At 38.4% G+C, this 17832-nt stretch overlaps 2 protein-coding genes across 3 annotated transcripts; both read right to left on the bottom strand.

Annotated features, from left to right (window-relative positions):
• Positions 1–585: 585 nt before the first annotated feature.
• On the bottom strand, positions 586–10634 carry LOC146651280 (tubulin alpha chain-like). Of its 2 annotated transcripts, XM_085383489.1 has the most exons (4): positions 10309–10634; positions 2256–2478; positions 2019–2167; positions 588–1926 (listed from the first exon to the last, which is right to left on the bottom strand). In XM_085383489.1, the coding sequence occupies exons 1-4, from the start codon at positions 10309–10311 to the stop codon at positions 958–960; spliced, it is 1344 nt and encodes a 447-aa protein (XP_085239615.1). In that variant the 5' UTR covers positions 10312–10634; the 3' UTR covers positions 588–957. The 2 variants fall into 2 exon arrangements, with proteins under 2 accessions (XP_085239614.1, XP_085239615.1); XM_085383488.1 differs by having other exon boundaries at positions 586–1926; positions 2256–10634.
• Positions 10635–10823: 189 nt separating this feature from the next.
• LOC146651279 (tubulin alpha chain-like) lies at positions 10824–16075 on the bottom strand. Its single transcript, XM_085383490.1, has 4 exons — positions 15939–16075; positions 12320–12542; positions 12071–12219; positions 10824–11952 (listed from the first exon to the last, which is right to left on the bottom strand). Exons 1-4 carry the CDS (start codon positions 15939–15941, stop codon positions 10978–10980), a joined length of 1350 nt encoding a protein of 449 aa, XP_085239616.1. The 5' UTR covers positions 15942–16075; the 3' UTR covers positions 10824–10977.
• Positions 16076–17832: the final 1757 nt, after the last annotated feature.

Below are 17832 nucleotides of genomic sequence, written 5' to 3'. Positions count from 1 at the left end.
AAATTAACTAATTAAACACTAGCTTGCCTATCAAGATCAAAAGTCTTCAATAAATGAAGTGACACCTTCCCACTTTAATCCCTGCTTACAGTGTTGAAGAGTAAATATTTTACTTAAATTTGAGTTTGAGAATTACGTTCTCTGTGAGCTGCACACAGAATTTAGGGGAGGCATTTCACAGCATGGTTGAAAAAACACAGGAGGCTACAACACACAATGTCCCCTTACTGAAATGTTTTTGTGTGAATCTGATATTTTCAAGCAACCAAGAAAGTAGCTGATGATGGTTACTGAGCCCTGAACATAAACAATTTCTTTGTTTAAAAAAAGACCTATGGTAAGATAGAATGGATTCTTGAATGGATGAGGAGAAGGGAAGAGGAAAATGAATATAATTACAGATCAAACTAAATTGTTTTAGTTTGACTCAAAAAGGACAAAAAATGGTTTTAGGCAAAGCTGTCTGTTATGTGTAAGTACAGTATTAATTTAGCCACTGAGTTCAGTGAATTTTCATGATTGAACAATTTAAAGGGTATTATTAATTGGTTAAAAAAAAAACCAGTAACCCAACATTCCTCTGAAAATGGTCAGCACACGTCCAAAAAAAGCCTTTGAAAGACATATAAAAGCTTGGAGAACTATTGCTCAACATAATTTGAAAACATTAATATAAAGTTTGATTTCTTGAAAAAGAAAAAAAGAAATGACAGATCACTCAAGCATTTTATATAGTACTGTATTTTGGAAGCAATTTTTTGAGCAACAACAGTTCAAAACAGTTTATTTTACTTTTTATCATAGTGCTACAAACTAAACAACCTACAGAGTCTGTAGGTATCGAGAGTAAATAAAAGTAAATTGATTAGAATTTAACGTTTTAATCTCACTTCTACAAATAATAAATAACCAATATTAGTTTTATCCCAGAAAATAACAAATAAGATATAATGCATTTTAATATTCATCATCATCTTCAAATGAATTGATACCTGCCACCTCTTCATAATCCTTCTCCAGAGTAGCCATATCTTCTCTGGCCTCTAAGAACTCTCCTTCCTCCATGCCCTCCCCAACATACCAGTGAACAAATGCTTTCTTGGCGTACATCAGGTCAAACTTGTGGTCCAGTCGGGCCCAGGCCTCAGCGATGGCTGTGGTGTTGCTTAGCATGCAGACAGCCCTCTGCACCTTGGCCAGGTCTCCACCAGGAACCACAGTTGGAGGCTGGTAGTTGATGCCCATCTTGAAATTTGTGGGCAACCAATCCACAAACTGAATGGTGCGTTTGGTCTTGATTGCTCTGATAGCAGAGTTGATATCTCTGGACACCACATTACCACGATACAGCAGACAACAGAGCATGTATTTACCTTGACGAGTATCACATTTTAGCATCTGGTTTGAGGGTTCAAAGCACTCATTGGAGATTTCAGCCACAGACAGCTGCTCATGGTAGGCTTTCTCAGCAGAGATGACCGGGGCGTAGGCGGCCAGAGAAAAATGGATACGAGGGTAGGGCACCAAGTTGGTTTGGAAGTCTGTCAGGTCAACATTCAGGGCTCCATCAAAACGAAGTGATGCTGTAATGGATGAGACTATTTGGCTAATAAGCCGGTTGATGTTGGTGTAGGAAGGACGTTCAATATTAAGGTTTCTTCGATAAATGTCATAAATGGCTTCATTGTCCACCATGAACACACAGTCAGAGTTCTCCAGGGTGGTGTGGGCAGTCAGGATGGAATTGTAAGGTTCCACCACTGCTGTGGAAACATGAGGGGCAGGGGAAACAGCCAGTTGAAGCTTTGACTTTTTGCGAAACTCAACAGAGATTCTCTCCATCAGCAGGGAGGTGAAGCCAGATCCAGTTCCTCCACCAAAGGAGTGAAAGACCAAAAATCCTTGAAGACCATTGCACTGATCAGCCTGTAGATATGGAGAAAAAAAACAAACACTAAGACTGGTGGTTGATTAGGCTTGATTGCAAGTTCTTGTCTCTCTAATGGCTACTCGCCTACCAGTTTGCGGATCCTGTCAAGGACAGAGTCAATGATCTCTCTCCCAATGGTGTAGTGTCCACGGGCATAGTTGTTAGCTGCATCCTCCTTTCCTGAGATCAGCTGTTTAGAGTGAAATAGCTGACGATATGTTCCTGTTCGAACTTCATCTGGAAAATTAAAAGAGAACACAAACTCGTCTGTTATAGGAAGTGTTTTTAGTTAAAAGCTTTTAGTCAGATTCAGAGCACTACTTACCTATGACAGTGGGCTCCAGGTCAACAAAGATTGCTCTGGGGACATACTTCCCAGCCTCTGTTTCACTGAATAAAGCACTAGAGCAATGATTGTTGCCACCTATAGGCTTGTCACTAGGCATTTGGCCATCTGGCTGGATTCCATGCTCTAGACAGTAAAGCTCCCAACAGGTGTCTCCTATCTGAACACCAGCCTGGCCTACATGAATGGAGATGCATTCGGGCTGCAAAAGACAAAACAATCCCCCCATGCCCCAAAACAAAACAGTATATGTTTATGAAAAGAAAACACCAAAATACCACATTTGGACATTGTACACATGCTGAACAATTCTAGGAAGCAATTTGGAAATTTTGCCACTAGATGGAAGCAAAGAGATATTTAAGAAAGAAAAAAACAAGCAAAATGGCAGCTGTCACTAGATGTTATTTATGTACCTGCAAAGATCAGTCAGGAGCTCAAAAACAAACAAACAATGGCAGTCAAATTCTGCACTTATTCTGCACAAAATATATTTTTATTTATCTGTCATAAGCTAGAGAAAAAAATATAAAGCTTTGGGGTTTATCCTTTTATGTCTTGGCTAGTACACCACAAAGAGCCAAACTGCTTTCTACCAGTGTTTTTTTTAGACTTTGTTTTAACAGCTCATGGATCATGTAGACAATATCTACCGGAATTTAAGGTCAGGATGACATAAAAATAAACAAAAAGGTGGCTGTTGTTTAGTCCACATGAGGTAACATGACACTGAGGTAATGGTAAACAAGAGTCATGGTGGCTGTGTGGCAGGCAGGCAGGAGTGGTGGACCCAAAACGCAGGACTCTTTGGAGACGAGATTTAAACTGAAAACGCAGCTTTATTGCTGGACAACCTTCTACATAAAATAAGACTCACAAAAGCAAAACAAAATTCTAAGCTGAGGTGCTGGCGGACTGGAAATCATGAACACATAACAAGTTGAAGGTACAACATGACAGGGAGCACAGGAAAACACAGGGCTTATATACACAGGGGAGTAATCAGGGAATGGGCAACAGGAGGGAGACACAGCTGGGAGAAATCAGGCTAACGAGACAGGGGAGAGGTAAAACTGAACGCACTGACATGAGACATGAACTTTCAAAGTAAAACAGGAAACCAGAAACCATCACACACAGACTCAACACTGAGAGGCAGACAGAAAATAACACATGGAACCCAAACTATACATGAGGCAACAAATCCTTAAACACGGATAAACAGAAATCTAGAATTCCAATAACAATCAAAGCACAAGCGTATCAAAGGGCAGCCCATAGTGCCAAAATAAACCAAAACATCAGAAACTCAAAATGCTGGGTCAAACCGACCCAGAACCGTGACAACAAGTTGAACTGCAAGGATTGTAAGAAATTATGTATCTATGTAGCAATGGGTGACAAAATAAAGTCTAATTGATCTGCGAGTGCTAAATAAATAATCTCAAACCATGCAGAAGATTTAAAAAAGAAGAAGCAAAACCTCAGTTCGCCATATGACAATCTGTTGAGAAACTTGACCTGATTCTCCAAAGGGAAATGTGATGCATCCCTGCAGTAACCCACCACTTTAGTGTCTTCAGAATGTGTGGCCCCCAGAGCCTTATGGATTGAGTGGAAGATAGGGGTACATCTTCAGTTATGCTACAGGGGACCTCTGTCTGAGCCAGCTTGATAAGGGTGAGACTTTAGGAGAAAGGTGCTTTGTGGCCCTAATGACTCCTAAGTATTAGCCTTGCCCATGAGGAGGTGAAGCCTTTTGCAGTAAAAGAAGAGAGGCGGTGCCTATGGCTGTGTCCAAGACTGCATTTCTGGAAAGAAGATAGTTTTCAGCGCTGTTTGGAATTTGAAAACAAGTGATTCTCGGAGTGTTTTACGTTTAATCTCACAATGAGAATCTGACTTGTTATTAAGTGAAATATCTCAACAACTGTTGTTTAGATTTCTTTCTTGTTAAGGAGTTTCTGACTGATACATATTAAAGTCTGTCTCAGGATAAACTATAATAACTCTAAATCATGTGGCTGGACGTCAGACTTTGCTTTGACTGTTTCGCCAGTGCCTGCATTGCAGTGCCATCTAGAGGTATTTGGGTCAATTGGGTTATGAACACACACACATACCACCTGGTAAACCTGCAATGTTATTATCAAGCCAATAGGATATTTTTTTTTGTTGTTTTTCAATTCCACTTCTCTGATTTTATAATTTTGATGTCTTTAGTCTCGTCTTACTGAGCAGAAAACTGTATTTTCCCCCCTCAATCATCTACCCAGCACTGTCATCAGTTTGAATAGGAGCTCTCAGTGGAAGAACCCATTTTACAGATCTGGTATTGTTGTAAATGTATATAATTCAGACTGCACACAGCCATAATTTCTACAGAGAATCAATGTATGTGTAACAGACTAACCTTTTCACTGTTTTACAAAAATATGAGCAGGATATTATGTTGTACATACAGAAAAATGCCATTTTAACTATTTTAGTATGATCGGAACACCAGGCACCCTTTAACAAATGTAATTATTTTATTCTGTTTTTGCAGCTGTCCATACATCAATACTGTATTTAACAAAGTGTAGCCCAATATTTTCATTTTTTCAATCAATTTCTTTATTTAATAAAATATTTCTTTCCAGATCTATTTTTCATGATGAAAGATAACATGATGAAAAATACCAAGACAAAACATGAACAATAGCATAACAAATCTTGGGAAATCCTGCCTCTGGACTATCCCTAAAACCACATGTAGCTCAAAGGCGAAGCAATATCTGTTCATTTATGTTTGCACAGACAGAGATCCACAATATATGTGTGTTAACCAATTGCTTGTGTATGTTTATACTCTGCAACAAACATCTTTTTGCTACCAAAAAAGGAAGATATTTAATACCAGAAAATTGGCAGTGTTCGTTTGAACATAGTGCTTTTAGTGGGTGAAATGTTTCATCATTCATCCAAGTGACTTTTTCGGGTGTATGCAAATGCAAAGCATTCATAAAAAAAAACAGAAAGGAGAAAAAAAGTGGAGGTGTAGTCCAGGATGGTATATGTGTTTGAAAAAATGACAAATGATACCCACAGTGTCTCTGACTAAGGTAGTTCCTTGACTGAATTAAACAAATGTTGTATACATTTTCTTTGGCTGGAAATTAATTCCTATTCTGTAGTTGTTTTCTTTTTTCTTTTTTGTTCTCCACAAACATGACAGTAGCAGACATTGTGTGCATTGTGTTTCTGCACCACTTAAATTTAAGAAGTCCTTTTGCCAGGCCCTCTAATTGAAAAGCACTAATTGCTTTGCATATCCTTTGGAAAATATTTGGGACTATAGACCTAATAAGCCCTATGACATTTGTATTTGAAATCGCAAAGCTGCACCAGGTTCTTTTATGCAACAGTTGACAGCAGCCATGAAATAATATTTAGCTGATGAACTGATAAATCAACTAAACACTTTTCATAAGTATTATTCAGACAATGAAGTCTCTTACTTTGAGATTCAAGTTAGTAAGTACTGTAATAACAGTATGCATATATGTAGTGTTATTGAAAAGCTACTGTTTTAATGACTCTAGCATTCACAGTTAACAGTAAAAATACAACACAAGACTTGTTATTATCCACTCTCTTGATTCCAGCATACTTATCAAAAGACAGGAGAGACAATGTAAAGCAAGTTACTGCTGTTTTGTGTGTGTGTGTGTGTGTGTGTGTGTGTGTAGATTTAAAAATGCAGGATGATGATGGTAATGAAAAGAAATAAATGAGTTCATCAGTGCCAGATGAGACATTTTTTTGGATGTTTTTCTAAAAATCTATTTGGCTTTTTGTTTGTTACCATGACCATAACAATTAAAAAATGCCTGCCTGCTATAGTATTGGCAAAATATTGGTTAGAAACATATCCGGTATATCACTGAAAACCCCTTTTCTTGTGACCTTTAGACTTCCAGTTTATTTGGTTTACCATTATGTCACCATTAGGTGCGTTGACTACACATTATTTTTTACACATAATGACCTTGAGCTGTCAAAACAAAGTTTAAAGAAAAGGGACTTGTATCATTTTATGAACTTTAGCACAGAAAATATTTATGTATCATTTATCAGCCAAGTTATCAGAGTGATTTTATAGAAAATATACTTGCATATATTTACTGTTGCATTTGTCACGCAGTCATTTTCCTTGCAGATTTATCAGTTAGCAAAGCTTTGTGTAGTATTTATTTTAGGTTTCTCATGTTAACCTATCACCAAGCTGTGAGTGGTTGCTGTTCCAATAAACACCGACTGTTGATCATCAAAACAGTGGTCCTTGTCAGGTAAACCTTTGCAGCAAATCTGTAAAAAGTGTGTGTTACCTTGATTTTACTATTTGTAAACTGAGAGATTTTGATAACTGCAAGTATGATAATTAACTATTATTTAGGGATTGTCAAAGACAAATGCCTCTCTAACTGTCTCTGTTTTTTTTTAAAATTAATTTTCAAACATGCGTGTACAAAACTACAAACATGTCTGACTTGATATTCCAGTTTTTGTTGGTAACAGAAAAATGCAGGTTGAAATGAATACTCACAAATCTACCAGAAACAGATTACAAGGAAGAACAAGCAAAATAAAGTCAACAGTAAACTTCCGCTTCAGGAAGTGTTGGCTTGCTTATTTCTTGTCACAGTAAGACCTGGAAGATGTACATAATGAATTTAAAATATGAGAAGATGAGAAATAATGATTCACTGCCAAATGTTTTGTTGTTTTTGACCTTAACATGCATTTGACAACATCTTGTATGTTTGAGTGTTATTTGAATCTTTTGTAATAATCATTTACTTCTTTTTCGTTAGGTCACTATAGTTTTGCATGTAGAATAACCGTAGTCAGGACCATCATGCTTATCCTGACTGTATCTGTGCTTTCCAATTCTATGAATCAAGCAATTCTCTTTGCAGTCACAACCGACAGTCTAAGAGTTTAAACTTTGTAACTAATATAGTTTAGCATGAATCAAATGCATTACTTTGTGGATATTCACAGTTTTATGTTGAGTGTTTCTCATCCAGACCATGCAGGGGATGTTTCTCCTGTTATACAGTGGGATGCAAAAGTTTGGACATCCTTGTTAATAGTCATTATTTTCCTGTATAAATCGTTGGTTGTTACAATAAAAAAAATGTCAGTTAAATATATCATATAGGAGACACACGCAGTGATATTTGAGAAGTGAAATTAAATGTATTGGATTTACAGAAAATGTGCAATAATTGTTCAAACAAAATCAGGCAGGTGCATAAATTTGGGCACTGTTGTCATTTTATTGATTCCAAAACCTGTACATTAATTATTGGCACTCAAATTGGCTTGGTAAGCTCAGTGAACCCTGACCTACATACACAGGTGAATCCAATATTGAGAAAGAGTATTTAAGGGGGTCAATTGTAAGTTTCCCTCCTCGTTTAAGTTTCTCTGAAGAGTAGCAACATGGGGGTCTCAAAACAACTCTCAAATGACCTGAAGACAAAGATTGTTCACCCTCATGGTTTAGGGGAAGGATACAGAAAGCTGTCTCAGAGATTTAAGCTGTCTGTTTCCACAGTTAGGAATATATTGAGAAAATGGAAGACCACAGGCTCAGTTCAAGTTAAGGCTCAAAGTGGCAGACCAAGAATAATCTCGGATAGACAGAAGCGACGAATGGTGAGAACAGTCAGAGTCAACCCACAGACCAGCACCAAAGACCTACAACATCATCTTGCAGCAGATGGAGTCACTGTGCATTGTTCAACCATTCGGCGGAATTTACACAAGGAGATGCTGTATGCGAGAGTGATTCAGAGGAAGCCTTTTCTCCGCCCACAGCACAAACAGAGCCGCTTGAGGTATGCTAAAGCACATTTGGACAAGCCAGCTTCATTCTGGAATAAGGTGCTGTGGGGCTGTGTGGCCAGTGCAGGGACTGGGAATCTTGTCAGGGGAGGGACACATGGATTCCACTCAGTATCAGCAGATTCTGGAGACCAGCGTCCAGGAATCTGTGACAAAGCTGACACTGCGCTGGGGTTGAACCTTTCAACAAGACAATGACCAGAAACACTGCTCAAAATCCACTAAGGAAGGGGTATGGAACATTGGTCCTCGAGAGTCTGTCTTTCAGGTTTTAGATCTCACCTGAATCAGATGATTAGTTCATTACCAGGCCTCTGTAGAACTTCAAGACATGTTGAAGAGGTAGTTTAGCATTTAAATCAGCTGTGTTGGATCAAGGACACATCTAAAACCTGCAGGACACCGGCTCTCGAGGCCTGGAGTTCCCTACCTCTGCACTAAGGCATTCATGCAGAGGAACAAATACAACATTCTGGAATGGCCATTTCAGTCCCCAGATCTGAATATTATTAAAAATCTGTGGTGTGAGTTAAAGAGAGCTGTCCATGTTCGGAAGCCATCAAACCTGAATGAACTAGAGAATTTTTGTAAAGAGGAATTGTCCAAAATACCTTCAACCACAATCCCGACTCTCATTGGAACCCACAGGAAGCGTTTAGAGGCTGTAATTTCTGCAAAACGTGGATCTACTAAATATTGATTTAATTTTTTTTTTTTTTTTGGTTGTCGTGCCCAAATTTATGCAACTGCCTGATTTTGTTTAAACTATTATTGCACACTTTCTGTAAATCCAATAAACTTCATTTTGTTTCTAAAAATATCACTGTTTGTCCCTTTCTCTTTTTTTTTTCTTTTTTTTTTTTTTTTATTGTAACAACCAACGATTTATACAGGAAAATGACTATTAACAAGGTTGCCCAAACTTTTGCATCCCACTATAACTCTTTGGATAAAATCTACCCTTCAAAATATAAGGTTATAGGTTGATGGTGGCATCAAAGATTCATGTCATTTCAGATTAGAACTACTGTTGCACACAGTTTTAACTACCTTTCAGCACACTTGGCATGTAAGGAATCTTTTTAATTTACTCTCAGAACATATTTTTGTGTATCTCTGTGACCTTTTCTTTAAACACAGTGCAATATTTACACCGAATATATTTCACAAGGAATGGCATTTATGAATTTATAATGCAATTTTAACAGCACAAATGAGCAGAAGTTTCTGACAGTGAAATATGTGACTAAAAATGCAGTGCATCAGCAGCCATTTGTAGAAGCTGCAAGGTCATGTCTCAGCATGCTTGATTATTAAGAGTAATTCTAAAACTTTAAAAAAATGTATTAACCAGGCCATTAATTTAATCTGCAAATGCTGTACATACCTGCATGTTTAACAGGGCTACTTGAATTTTAAAGGAAAAATGTTTCCTGTTCTGCAGGTTGATAGATGTAAAAGATACACTTACATTCCACACTGACTTAAAGGCTATGGTTTTAATCACCACACGTTGTAACAAACAATTATTAGCTTTTTATTTCTTTAGTTATTAGTATTATAGGCTACAAGATCATGTCTCTTTCAGGTAGGAGGTATTTGTGCCATTTGATTAGTAACATGTGATCTTTGTAATGTTTTAAACTTTGGTTATAGAAAGTAACCAGGTCATAGATGAAAGTGATTTGTTTGTATTTTTTATTAGTATCCTTAATTGCTATTTGAAAGAACCAAAAAATGTCCTTAAATTTGAAAAACACTATAGACCTAATAAAAAGATTTTCTTTCTTTCTTTAATATCTACATTAAATCTCCATTGTAATTTTAATGGTCATCTCTTGATGAGTTGAAAGTGTCTAATCATCAAAACTGCTTATCCAGGACAGCAGTCAGCTCAGCTTGACTGCCAGTCATTGAGCTAAAAATCTATTTCTGCTGCAGGAGGCCACACGGGGAGCAGTAGCAAGAATCCCTGCATCACCCACTTTAAATCTGGAGCATTTAAATAGATCTACTGAACATTCGTTGACACATATTGCAGAAATGCACCCGCTAAGGAAACATTTCATAGAAGATAAACCTTTCTAAAGTTTGAAGAAGAAATTTCTTCACAGTCTACTGACAGAATTATGCTTACCATTGTTGATTGTTGGTAGATTGGCCCTCAATGAAGAGCGAGTCCCAACTGGTTTCAGCTTCTATGTAACTTGTTACAGTGGAGCTTGACAGAGTAATATCAGGAGATCGAGGAGCTGGTATTTGTGGCTGGAAACAACTCCCAGCAAATTCTAAAACACACCCACTTTTCTAAAGAAATCAACAAGTCTAAACAATCATGTGTTTCGTATTTCAAAGAAACTGAGAAGTTACCCAATTGACGAGACAACTTTGTGTCCTGAAAGGTGAATAACTTCCAATAGATGGCAGTATCATGCTGATTTTAACAGGTTACAAGAACACACACACACACACACACACACACACACACACACACACAATAAAATACTTCTTGAGATGCATTGGGTTAAAAAAAAGAAAAGAATCTATATCTTGGGAGAGATTTATTGAGCCACAATAGTTCAAAAAATAAAGATTCACTCACTTATTATATTAACAGAACCTAACAAACATAAAAGCTATTGGCAAAACAGATATAGATTTTAGGTAGACTTTTCTGTTTTAAAGTGTAAATAAAAAGTTACATTTCTGGATTAAAATCCAAAATATTATCTCCCCCCCCCTCCAATAAATAACTACTACCACGATTAATTTCCCCCTGAAAACAGTAAATTACAGCTGACCCTGTTTAATATTCCTCTCCCTCCTCATCTTCTTCAAATGAATCAATCCCCACCTCTTCATAATCCTTCTCCAGAGCAGCCATATCTTCTCTGGCCTCTGAGAACTCTCCTTCCTCCATGCCCTCCCCAACATACCAGTGAACAAAGGCTCTCTTGGCGTACATCAGGTCAAACTTGTGGTCCAGTCGGGCCCAGGCCTCAGCGATGGCTGTGGTGTTGCTTAGCATGCAGACAGCCCTCTGCACCTTGGCCAGGTCTCCACCAGGAACCACAGTTGGAGGCTGGTAGTTGATACCCACCTTGAAGCCAGTGGGGCACCAGTCCACAAACTGGATGGTGCGTTTGGTCTTGATTGCCGCAATGGCCACATTGACATCTTTGGGCACCACATCACCACGATACAGCAGACAGCAGGCCATGTATTTACCATGACGAGGATCACACTTCACCATTTGATTAGCTGGTTCAAAGCAGGCATTGGTTATCTCAGCCACTGACAGCTGCTCGTGGTAGGCTTTCTCAGCAGAGATGACCGGAGCATAGGTGGCCAGAGGGAAGTGGATACGAGGGTAGGGCACCAAGTTGGTCTGGAACTCTGTCAGGTCAACATTCAGAGCTCCATCGAAACGAAGTGAGGCTGTAATAGACGAGACAATTTGGCTAATAAGGCGGTTGAGATTGGTGTAGGAAGGACGTTCAATATCAAGGTTTCTGCGGCAGATGTCATAAATGGCCTCATTGTCCACCATGAAGGCACAGTCGGAGTGCTCCAGGGTGGTGTGGGTGGTCAGGATAGAGTTGTAAGGCTCCACCACTGCTGTGGAAACCTGGGGGGCTGGGTAGATGGCAAACTCAAGCTTTGATTTTTTGCCAAAGTCAACAGAGAGCCTCTCCATCAGCAGGGAGGTGAAACCAGAGCCAGTGCCTCCACCAAAGGAATGAAAGACCAAGAATCCTTGAAGACCAGTGCACTGATCTGCCTGTGTGGAGAAAATATCACAAAGTTTGCTATTTGTGCAGAGTGGGGTTTGAATGTCAGATTTTGTGCAGTTGAGGGCAACATTAATTAAAACATGGGGATTCCCTTTAATCAATTACCAGTTTACGGATCCTGTCAAGGACAGAGTCAATGATCTCTCGCCCAATGGTGTAGTGTCCACGGGCATAGTTGTTAGCTGCATCCTCCTTTCCTGAGATCAGCTGTTCAGGGTGAAAGAGCTGACGATATGTTCCTGTTCGAACTTCATCTGGGAAAGCAAAAGAGCAAGCGCTAAGAATACAAATTCATCTATTATAGGAAGTGCTTTTTATTAGTTAAATTAAGGTCAAATTCAGAGCCCTACTTACCTATGACAGTGGGCTCCAGGTCAACAAAGATTGCTCTGGGAACATACTTTCCAGCCCCAGTTTCACTGAAGAAGGTGGTAAAGGAATCATCATGGCCACCGATGGGCTTGTCACTAGGCATCTGGCCGTCTGGCTGGATTCCATGCTCTAGACAGTAGAGCTCCCAGCAGGTGTTTCCCATCTGGACACCAGCCTGGCCTACATGGACAGAGATGCATTCACGCTGCAAGACAGAAAAATGAGCAAGATAACATAAATTCAGTGTATATATTCACACATATATACATACAGGAGAAAAGGAAACACAGATTACACTAAAATACCACAAATTTGGGCATAATTATATTTTACAATTGCTGTCAGAATTCAAGGAACCAATCTGGAAACTCAGCCACTAGATGGAAGCAAAGATGCGAGAGAAAGAAGATTAACAAGCAAAACACATTTTTGCTGCAGCTGTCACTGGATGTCATGCATTTGCTATGAGCAGTCAGGAGCTGGAATGGAAGCCGAGTCCAGAGAGCAACTAAGCATTTGTTATACTTTAAACATGACCTAAATAAAAAAAAACTCAACAGTCCACTGGCAATCAAAGCCTACACTGTGTTTTCCTCAGTATTTTTATGCATGTGAAGCCTAAAATAAATTTAAAAAATGGTTTAACTATTCATTATACAGAGAACAAAAGAAGGCTTTTTGCTATATCACTTTACATGTCTTGGGTATTAGATCACACAGAGACAGACTGCTTTGTGGTAAAATTTGATTTTTCTACCAGTGAGATTATTAGTCTGACATGCCGTTTAAATGCTGAAAATATTCATTTTTTGAGTTACTGGGATGATGTCTCGCATTTTTATGTTAACGCTATGTTTTCCAATAATAGTAATGCCAGAGAACAAACCTAGTCTTTGAACTTCAAGATCCAGCTCATAAAACTTTAAACTGAATGCTAGCCTCTTGCTGGGAATTTTGTGTAAACTCTGACCTAACCATCTTTGTTTGGGGCATACATGAAAAATAAGTCTACCCAGTTTGTATTTCAACAACTTGTCACATGTGGTACGCTGCATTTCCACACTAGTTTATGTCAGGCAGCTATTTTTACATGTCCCCAATTTTCTCTTTCTCTGTGAACAGATGGTGACTCAGAGTATGGTATTGGTGGTGTAAGTGGTCTAGAGACCATATTTCATTTATTGAAGCAAATATATTTGGATATATTCACTATTGTAAGTCTTATAATTCACATAGCCATTTTTCTTGCGGACTTCTCGGTGGTGATGACCCTCATACTTGCCTGGGCTTCTAGGTTAGCAGAGCTTTGTGGAACAGTTATTTTTGGTTCCTCGTGCTAACCTGACACCTAGCTGTGAGGGCTGGCTATTCCTGTAAACACTGACTGCTAGTCCCCAAAACAGTAGACCTTTTGTAACTTATCTGTTGAAAGTGTGTGTTAGAATGATTTTGCTGTTTGGAAGCTGAGATATTTTTATGTCTTTAAGTATAACGAGTACAGTAAGTTGTAGGTATTTAGGGCTTTGTCATAGATAAATCTCTCTCCAACTGTCAAACTAAATTTTTATTCAGACTGTTAGGGTGTGTCGAGAGAAAAACAAACATCTCTGAGGTGTCTCAACACTTACTTGACATTCCAGTTTTGTCAGTGATTAAAAAGCCTGCGTTGGAAATAACTAGTCGCAAGCTTGACACATACAGAGTGTAAGAAAGGAACATATAAAGACATAATAAATTTGTAAAAGATTTTTTAGGTCAGGAAGCATGAAAATTGATTTCTTAACGCCCACTCTCACAGTACACGTTTGGAAAAAAAGAGATCAAGAATCAACAGATGAATTATATGTCATGTATTTTGTTCATATTGTTTTAGAGTCCTCCAAGAGATATGCCATATAAATGGTCATCTTGTATATTTGAATGTTGGTTGAACATTTGGTTATTACCATTTAGTTGCATTTCTTTGTGCCAGTACTTCTGCCTGTATATAAACCTTGGTCAGGTCCAACATGTAAGACACATTTTGCCAGTCTGACATTCATTAGTTTTGAGCCACATGCACTGTATAATACCACACTTGCCCCAGAATCTGCTTTATCTAACCTAAAACCTACTTAATGGATATTCATAGTTTCTAGTTAATTGTTTCTCATCAAGACCATCCTGGGATGTTGCTCCTGCTATAAACCAAAGCATGTTTCTGGGGATGGTTCAACATTGGATTCTGATAAATAATTAATATGTCTAACTTATGATATTTTTAAAATAAATCAAAGTTGCTGACCTATTTGAAAAGCTGCATGGTGAGGATGCAATACTAGCCAAGCAGGTTGATGGCACCATCAACAATTCATGTAACACGGTTTTAACTGTCACCTTTCAGCACATTTGCGCTGCAGATTTTGGATCAAAGGAAAGCCTCTCTTTTGAACTTAGCACTCCCAGAACATGTTTAGGTATGCCTGAACTTGTCGTTAAGTGTAATACTTAGCCTGATTATGGAATATATATTGCTTAAGGAAAGGTAAAGTTTGTGAATTTATGTAAAGTGCTCTGTCTGTGTAGATGTATTAATTTGTTTCTTTAGTGTTATATATACACTAAAGAAACAAAAGAATCCTACAGTTGCTATACAGGAACTAAATGTTATGCATTAGGTCAATTTAATCAAGCTGGGTATACTGTAGTGTACACAGTGATACCATTTGGTTTAAGCAGTACTGACAGTGCTAACAAGCTGTGTTTACACTACACAGAGCAAACAGAGGTAAAAGGTCAGGTATGTGTGTGTTAGCTGAATTTCCTGACAGTGAAATATGCCACTAAAAATTCAACATAACACAGTAATCACACATCAGAGCACATCAGAGCTAATAATTGAGGGTCCAAGATCATATCCATCTCAGGTGGGAAAGGTTTGTTTCATTTGATTATGAACAGGTGATTTCTATTTTTAAAAAATGATATTTTAAATTTTTATTTTTGAAAAAGTAGAAAATAGGCCATGAATTTAATCTATGCCATTGTTTGGTTAACATGACAAATAGGAAAATATTTCCTGCTCTGCAGAACTACACACTGAGACTTACTTTGGACTTGATGATAGATATGAGACATGCCACACTTGCAAACGGGCTATGGTTGTAATCAACGCACGCCTTAATAGCAAAGAAGTATTTTTATTTATTCGTATTCTCAAAGCTATTTGAAAGAACCAAACAGTTCCCTAATTTGAAAACCACTAGACTGTTAATACAACAAATCCCCCCCGTTTTTATCTGAGTTAAATCTGCTTTGTATAGCTTCTCTCTGGTGAGGTGAAAGTGTCTAATCATCACCACTGCTTATCCAGGACAGCAGTCAGCTCAGCTTTACTGCCAATCATTGAGCTAAAAATCTATTTCTGCTGCAGGAGGCCACACGGGGAGCAGTAACAAGAATCCCTGCATCACCCACTTTAAATCTGGATCATATAGATTCGTTGGCGCATACTGTGGAAATGCACCTGCTTAGGAAATATTTCATAGATGATAAACCTTTACTAAACTTTGGAGAGGAAATATTTTTACAGTCTACTGACTACTGACAGAGTTATGCTTACCATGGTTGATTGTTAGTAGATTGGCCCGTCAAAGAAAAAAAAAAAACACGAGTTGTAGCTGGCTTCAGGTTATGTGTAACCTCTCACAACGGCCGTCAATGTGGTCCGAGTGAGTAAGTAATGTCAGGTGGGCGCGGAGCTGTTACGGTATATTAGGCTGCAAGCCACTCCCACTTGTCTCTGACGTGGACGCGCGTTTGGAATGTGCAGGGTGATGTAGCACGGACATAGCTGAATATATATATAACTCTGAGCAAGATGCGCGAGAAACGGAAGAAAACCCTGAACTTGATCCTTTATGTAGTAGAAGTGAAGACGCTAACTATTTGTACTGTTTTTGAAAAAAGGTGGCCATAAAAGTTCATGTTGTCAGCGAGTCATTTTTGTTGTTGTTGTTGTTGTTGTTGTTACAAGACCTTGTTGGATTATTTTTGGTTACAGCACCATCAGCAGAAAATACTGTACATTATTAGCTCTAAAAATGCCTGAAAATGGGTGGAGATGTGCAGTCATGCTGTCATTCAACATTTTGAAAGCTAGAGGTCGTAGTAGTTTCATTATGGCCCACTGAGTAAGTAAATGTGTGACAACCGATGTCATGTAGTCTTTGTTTTTCCCTCTCCCGTATTGGAACCTGCAATTTTTTCATTACCTCTGTCAAGGAGGTCATGTTTTTGGTAGCATCTCCATGTCATCTTGTTTGAAAAGACGATAGCTTGAAAGGTTTTGAATGAATTCTGATTAAAATGTGTCAGGGTTTAGAGCACAGGTGTCGAACTCCAGGCCTCGAGTTGGTAATGAACTAATCATTTGATTCAGATGTGTTCACCTGGGGTCTTATCTAAAACCTGCAGGACACTGGCCCTCAAGGCCTGGAGTTTGACACCCCTGGTTTAGAGGGAGTTGATGATATCCACCCATTAAAATGTGGCTTACATCCACCAAGGCCCTCAAGGTCAACTTAATGATTTACTGATCAAAAACTGACAAAAAGTTTTATAACTTAGTAACTATGATTACAAGTTTGAACTTTTACCTTGTCTTCAGTGTCAATAAAGTGATCTGAAGGTCAAAGTGTAATATAGACCTATTCTTACTGCCATTGTTTGTTTTGGCAAGATATGTGCATATAGGGAATGGCAAGATTAAGTTTGTTTGAACTGCCTTTGCAAAGTCAGATTAGGTCAAATGTTCACAAAATGTATTTTATCTTTAAAACTATGCTTAAAATTCTGCTACCTTTGTTAGTATATGGCAAGATTTTGGAAGTGATACTTCCACTTGTCCTTGTAGGGTAAGGGGGTGCTATTGCGGCTACCAAGGCAGACCTTGGACAGGTTGCCAGTCTGCCACAGGGCTAACTAACAGAGGCAGAGAACCAGTTGCACCTATGAGCAATTTGGAATCACCAATTCACCTAACTCCATGAGTGGCATGTCTTTGGATTGTGCTTTTCTTTGTCTCACCCCCAATGGCTGTCCTCTGGCCCTCCTCTCTGAACCTGGTTCTGCCAGAGGTCCTTTCCTGTTAAAAGAGAGTTTTTCCTTTCCAATTTTGCTAAGTGCTTACTCATAGGGGGTTGTTTCATTGTTGTTGTTGTTTTTTCTATATTATTGTAGGGTCTTTACCTTACAATATAAGTTCCTAGAGGAAACTATTGTTATGATTTGGCGATATGTAAACACAACTAAATTGAAATGTAACTGATCCCAAAATGTATTAACTTTAAGAATGACCTGCCGAGTTAGTTAGAAATATCCTGTAGTATAATGTTACACAATAAGCTATTCATGCCCAATGATTTATTTATTTATTTATTTATTTTTTAGCTTTATACCACTAATGCTATGCTTGTTTTCCTTTTTAAATTATACTGTAATCTTCTAAGGAATCA

This window comes from Rhamphochromis longiceps, linkage group LG16, assembly GCF_057381845.1.
Source record: "Rhamphochromis longiceps isolate RC_006_pf linkage group LG16, R_longiceps_female_GT1.1, whole genome shotgun sequence".
Classification (NCBI taxonomy): Eukaryota; Metazoa; Chordata; class Actinopteri; order Cichliformes; family Cichlidae; genus Rhamphochromis; species Rhamphochromis longiceps.
This window is presented reverse-complemented; position numbering and strand designations above follow the sequence as displayed.

What these genes read in the sequence shown, in the direction of transcription:
- LOC146651280 (XM_085383488.1), bottom strand. Translation starts at nt 2,505, where the DNA reads ATGGGGGGATTGTTTTGTCTTTTGCAGCCCGAATGCATCTCCATTCAT. An exon ending in CCTGGAGCCCACTGTCATAG is followed by an intron (nt 2,168 to 2,255) that starts GTAAGTAGTGCT and finishes TTAATTTTCCAG; the next exon opens with ATGAAGTTCGAACAGGAACA. An exon ending in TTGACAGGATCCGCAAACTG is followed by an intron (nt 1,927 to 2,018) that starts GTAGGCGAGTAG and finishes CCATATCTACAG; the next exon opens with GCTGATCAGTGCAATGGTCT.
- LOC146651279 (XM_085383490.1), bottom strand. An exon ending in CCTGGAGCCCACTGTCATAG is followed by an intron (nt 12,220 to 12,319) that starts GTAAGTAGGGCT and finishes TTGCTTTCCCAG; the next exon opens with ATGAAGTTCGAACAGGAACA. An exon ending in TTGACAGGATCCGTAAACTG is followed by an intron (nt 11,953 to 12,070) that starts GTAATTGATTAA and finishes TTCTCCACACAG; the next exon opens with GCAGATCAGTGCACTGGTCT.